Source organism: Cryptotermes secundus, unplaced genomic scaffold (assembly GCF_002891405.2).
Source record: "Cryptotermes secundus unplaced genomic scaffold, Csec_1.0 scaffold614, whole genome shotgun sequence".
In the NCBI taxonomy this organism is placed as follows: domain Eukaryota; kingdom Metazoa; phylum Arthropoda; class Insecta; order Blattodea; family Kalotermitidae; genus Cryptotermes; species Cryptotermes secundus.
Window position 1 is genome coordinate 1,938,938 of NW_019728501.1, and position 6,096 is coordinate 1,945,033.

Below are 6,096 nucleotides of genomic sequence, written 5' to 3' on the forward strand. Positions count from 1 at the left end.
GAACTAAAGATTTTATTATGGTGCTATTACAATAAACTCAAAATTAACGTGTGTGAAGTAATCTACGGGTGGACAGCTATCAACGAAGTAGAAGTTGATAATGACAGGGAGAGTGTTTTAGATGTTAAATTTTGAACTGGGTGCAGTGTGACAGCGACGTAAGTGTTATACACCTGATGATGGCCGTCTGAGGCCGAAACATGTAGTGTAGGGAGCAAGATCAAAGACACAAGAATATATTGTTTGCACTTGAGACGGAGGTTATATCATTTATCGTATGGAGTGCAACAGGATGCTTAAATATAATATTGTTCTCTTATTTCTATAGTCTTAAAAATTTTGTAGCTTTGTTACAGATGGGAGGATATTAAAAGACAAGTATGAAGATCTAAACGATTTAGCTGTCTCAGGATGTTTTTCAAGCGGTAGATCTTTGTGATTATGATGATGAAAGTTTCGGTTCAATGAAAGGAAGAGATTTTTTGACCAGCTGAATAACTGCTTTGGGAAAGCTCAGTACAGTACAATTAGTGTATAATTCTTTACTGTAGATCCTTGATGCTTTGTGTGATATGCTCTGATATCAATATTGTTTCGTTTAACATATTCTAAGTTTTAACTTATTACAAATTTTATCACCATTTTGAGTAGTTATGTCTCACTGTCCATAACTACTTATACCCTGGAGGTCCATCTTTGTCCACTCATTAGTGCTTAATGCTATTGTTCAGGCACTGCACTCTCCTGTCCACTACTGACTATATAAACTGAAACTTCTTTTGTTTTACAGAAGAGGAAATGTGTGATTTACTATATTGTACACTTGCAGATGTGAATGTGTCTATGCATGTATGAGAAAGCTAGGGAGATGGAAAGACATTATGTGGAACCTGTAAATGAGACTGCTTATATGTACTAATATAAAAAAGTGATGATTTTGCATTATGAACTATGGAGTAGCCTTACGAAGAATGTCATGTGCTTTCTGTACTATATATTAGACTAACAATCAAATAATATTCTTTCTTAGCCCAGATCAGAAATTATAGCAACATATGCACTATGTGGATTTTCAAACCCAGGAGCCATCGGCATAATGATCGGTGGATTAGTAATGTTGGCCCCTGAACGGAGGAGTGCAATAACTGAGGTGGCTTTCCGAGCCTTCATTGCTGGCAGTGCCACCTGTTTTCTCACCGCAAGCATAGCTGGTAGGTTTCAGCTTAATTTCTTTCTACAGTACTCCCTGCAAATTCATTCATTTCCTTTTCCTGGTTTTGTGTATTGTGGCTGAGCTGCCATCAGTATATTATATTTTTTTAATTGCAGAGCAGAGTCTTTTATGTTTCAATGCTATATAGGCAGGGGGAAGTCCACCAACATTTAGGATGAACATATTGCTTTCATCTTCAGAGTGAAAGGGTAAGCCAAGCAATGAGGCAGCTGAAAGAAGTTCTCGTTTTGCTGCCTTCTTCTTGCTTACTTTTTGGCCTTGCAGATGGAGTTGATATGTTCCTTCAAAACTTCAGTGGACTTCCACCACAGTAGAAGATCTATCTATCTATCTGTCTATCTCAGAAGATAGTACCCTTCATAGTCACTGCTATGTGAGTACTTTAAATCCAAATTTATTTTAAAAATTCCTTGTGATGCATTTTCATTAATCTTGTATGGCTTCTAATCCACAATGTGCAAGTCTGTCTGCCTTAACCTTCATCTTACCATGTTATTGGGAACATCTTGTAAAGTTGATCTTATTTTTATTCTTTCTGTGCACCCATGCCTCCAAAAATAAAGGTAAGAAGTGTTGCCAATGTGAAATCTGTGAGAAGGGAAAAGAATGATTCACACTTCATTAAAGAGATACATACATTAAGCAAGCCCTTGAACTCATTTGCAATTTTCACGAAACAATATCATGTCAGGAATATATCCCTTGTGAATATGGATGTGTGCCTGTATATTGATTTTTATCAGAATGAGGTAGATATCACATGAACATAGGTAATTCATAAAGAAGGTAACAGTTAGTAATGGACATATTGGCATACTTCCTACTGAAGCCTTCACAGTGTCAGCAACATATTTTGTGCTCTATAATGCTTTAAGCACATCCACATCCTTACACTGGCATGTGGTTCTTCAGTTTTCTGTTGACTGCTTCACACACAGTATTGAAATANTCACAAATTACAGATTCACTATTACTGCTATCTTCAGTATCCCAAATAGTACACTCCAAATGCCACAATACAACTGACTGGTTGCTGGCTAACTCGGCGGTCGGAGGTAGCTCCTGGACTCACTGACTGACTCAGTACAACTGACCGTGAATAGCCTTCGCTGCTCCTTATGTAACCTCGATCGGACAATACGGCCACGTAATAGGCACCCTTGTTGCTAGCCACGCTGTCCGGTTACGTCACCGCTGTTGATTCGCCTTGCATAGTTACCCGGTTACGGGGCTCGGCTATCTTTGGCTCCGCTCGTGACGTCACCGCGCATAGCTGCCAGGATGCGGGGTGATTACTCGCCTATTACGCGAGCGTTACGTTACCGCTGAGGGGTGGGAGGGGAGCGCTGACTCACCCGCCGCGTCACTGCTGGTGTGGGGGGGGGGCTCGGCTTTGCACAACATGTCACAATATTTTGTGCTTTATAATGCTTTAAGCACATCCACATACTTACACTGGTAAGTGGTTCTTCAGTTTTCTCTTGCCTGCTTCACACACAGTATTGAAATCAATAGGATTAAATTAAATTACTTGTATTATAACAGTTGAGATAGGAGTATTTTTTCTTTCTGTTTCTGGATTAAATTTTATAAAAAGTAGGAAATGAATGAGGTGCCCAATAATTGTTTATACTTTTTTCCAACATCTTATACAAGACATATGTTACAAAATCGTTTCGCAGTCCTTCCTCTTGGTTATTGCTTAATGCAGTTAATGGAAATCTTCATTCAACCCCAGGCCAACGTGGTACTGAATGGAATGATTCCCAAGAGGTTTACTTCAGCTACTTAAGGGCAAATCTTTTGATTAAGTCATGCTGAAATTCCTATCTATCCCACTCACAATAATTATGCAATATTAATTATACTCTATTTATTCATAACATATATTGATAGTATACATGTTGGTATTGTTTTTGAAGCAATTTACCCATCAGTTTTCCTTTTGTCATTGAAAAAAGATACGTGTTCATGTAAGGAAAGTAAGGAGCAGAAATTGGAATCACTGTGTAAGATGCACCGGTGTCTTTGTTTTATGAGCAAGTTGTGATATTGTTTTGTTTTTAATAGTGTGCCATTGCAGTTCTAAAGTCTGTGACATTGATTTCTTATGTTCTCAAAGACTAGCGTTTCAAAACAGACTCCATGAAATAGGAAACTCGCCCTTTTACATTCAAATACTTCGATCTTTTTAATCCAGACAGTTGGTAATGTCCAAAGAAGAATCAGTACTTAAGTGACAATTGTAGATCAGCAATTTAAAAATTATAAGGCAGCTCTCTTGTGTGTAGAACAGAAAATTATTTTTGGAATTATTTTAGAATTTTATTTCAACATTTGTTCATTAAAATATACCACATTTTCTCAATTCTAAGATACGCATTTTGTCACTTCAACATTTCTGAAGTCAGAGTGTGCCTTATATGAGATGGAATCTTAAGAATGTATGTCAAGAAATGATATTATGACTAAAGTGCAAGAAAAAAATTCATACCTCTAATAGTAGCCATCGGGCACTAAACACAAAGATAGCAACAAAGGAGATTCCAAAAATATTTCTTGCAACTGGTCTAGACCAGCTGCAAGCTGACTTTTAACAAGATTGGACATTGGAACATGAAAATAGAAGAACACAAAATAAAAAACCAGACTGGAAAATAAAAATGTACAACACCACACTGACTGGTTCCTAACAACACAACCACCTCATAGGAGAATTAAATGAAAATAACAACTAAAACAAGTTGATATATAAGAAAAACAATAATTTTAGTAACTTAAGCAGATACAGAAAATCTGATATGTTAGTAATAATTGTAATACTGTAACATATATCCATGTAGAGAGCAATTCAATAGTTTAAAAATAAGTTATTACTGTATATCTGCCTGACGATGGCTTTTCATAAGCCAAAACATGTAGCAAGGTACCATAAAACTCAATAAACTCGTTATACACAGTTAATATGAACGAGATTTTGAGAGTTGTCATATTGTGATAGATAAAACAAGCAGTTAGTATAAGTTAACACAACAGGATGTATTCCTTGAAGACAAATCATACTATTTAGCTTGCCACACACTACTGTCATGTCAGCACATTTCATCCAATTCTGATTAATAAGTAGGCTTACAAGTAAAGTTTTCAAACAGATTGTACACATGATTTATTAAAATCTCAATTGTATCTATTGTGTTTGAAATTATATTATAATATAATTTCAAACACAATAGATACAATTGAGATTTTAATAAATCATTAAATCATAAATTGATAATTATCAATTGAATATGAGCAATATCATTAATTATTCAAACTCTTAATTATCCTTTGTAACTTCATGGTTTACACATCCTTTTCAACCAGTACTTACTTTGGGGAATTCCAACTGTCAGTGGAAGCAGTCTTAAAAGTACTTTATAATACTTGCAAATACAGTTTTGCCATATTCTTATCTGCACTCAACTATTTTCTTTCTTTCTAGGAATGTTAATTCCAGATGACATCTTATCCTGAGCCATGACAATGCCAGTGTTTATAAGTGATTTCTATAATTTTGTAGTTAAATCAATTGTAAATGTTTTTGTACTCTATACTTAGATAAAACAACGAAAAATTAGTGTTGTTGTAAAATAACAAAGATCAAATTATGGCCCATGGACTGATATGTGCCTGAAAATTTTATTGTATATTCATTGAACAAAGAGCATGAAATGAATCTGCAGGGCATTGGATGGCTCATTTAACAGTTCATATAATTTTATTCAAGCTGTTGTCTAGAAGATCTGCAATTACTGAGCAGTGAATCTCTGCAGAAGGTAAATACAAACTGTTGCAACTTCAGCCATACATTTATCATTCTCATGAATTACTGAATGTTTGTAGACCAGTCAGCTGTGAATTTTCCTCGTGTCTATGATCAACTACATTAAGATACTGAACAAAGTGTGTTCCTTGTTAAAATTTCATCATACCTTGTGGATAGATATCAAAGGGTGGAAATAAAAAACATCAATTTTAGTCATAAAATAGCTTAAAAATAGCCATACTAGGTCTGTTACTCTTTCTTCTCGATATGAATGACTTGCCAAACTTTCTTAAGAATAAATCTAAACCAACTCTGTTTGCAGATGATACTGGTATAATAGTTACCAACTCTAACCCCACAGATTTTATAAGTGACATAATGACCATATTCGAATACCTAAATAAATAGTTCAGAGCCAATAATTTTTCATTAAATTGTGATCAAACCCATCTCATACAATTTACAGCTAGAAATTGACCCCAAATTAACCTGGATGCAAGTTACATTAATAAAACAATTTTTAAAGCACATGACACAAAATTCGTTGGATTACTTATAGACAGTACATTATCTTGGAAATTATATATTGAGCATGTATTACACATGCTAAATGCAGCTTTTTATGCACTCAGGTCTATTAAGCCCTACATATCTCAGGAAGGAATGAAAATAGTTTACTATGCCTACTTTCACTCCACTGTGTCATATAGAATAATATTCTGGTCAGGAAAGTTTAAAAGTCATCCACACTTTCATGACTGAAGTACAAATATAATTTATGAGTACATGTTTTTATGTGAAAAAATAAAAGAGAATTGATGTGCATTCTTCTTAAAAATTATATGTATTTCATTGTGTTGTGTTTTTGAACTCTAATTTATGCTAGCTTATAAATTACAGCCTGTCTCTCTTTCGTCGTCTTCTTCTTCTTCTTCTCCTCCTCCTCTGCATCATCATCATCATCATCATCATCGTCCATGATATATATATACAGTGTTCATCTTACAGTGCATCCACTTTCACCTGCCACTTCGCAGCATGTTTCGGCACCATA

General features: G+C 35.1%; 2 protein-coding genes across 3 annotated transcripts in view; both read left to right on the forward strand.

Annotated features, from left to right (window-relative positions):
• Window positions 1-4,801, forward strand: part of LOC111865234 (uncharacterized transporter YutK) — a 40,276-nt gene extending 35,475 nt beyond the window's left edge. Inside the window, exons 13-14 of the mRNA XM_023853125.2 lie at window positions 1,031-1,211; window positions 4,719-4,801. Of these exons, the coding sequence (XP_023708893.1) occupies window positions 1,031-1,211; window positions 4,719-4,750 (213 nt within the window). The 3' untranslated portion in view covers window positions 4,751-4,801. The remainder of the gene's footprint in view (window positions 1-1,030; window positions 1,212-4,718) is intronic.
• A 173-nt stretch (window positions 4,802-4,974) lies between these two features.
• The window catches only part of LOC111865230 (sodium/nucleoside cotransporter 2), a 49,677-nt gene continuing 48,555 nt past the window's right edge, over window positions 4,975-6,096 (forward strand). For both annotated transcript variants that reach the window (XR_004513106.1, XM_023853117.2), the window contains exon 1: window positions 4,975-5,052. The gene's annotated coding sequence lies outside the window, so the exon portion shown is untranslated. The remainder of the gene's footprint in view (window positions 5,053-6,096) is intronic.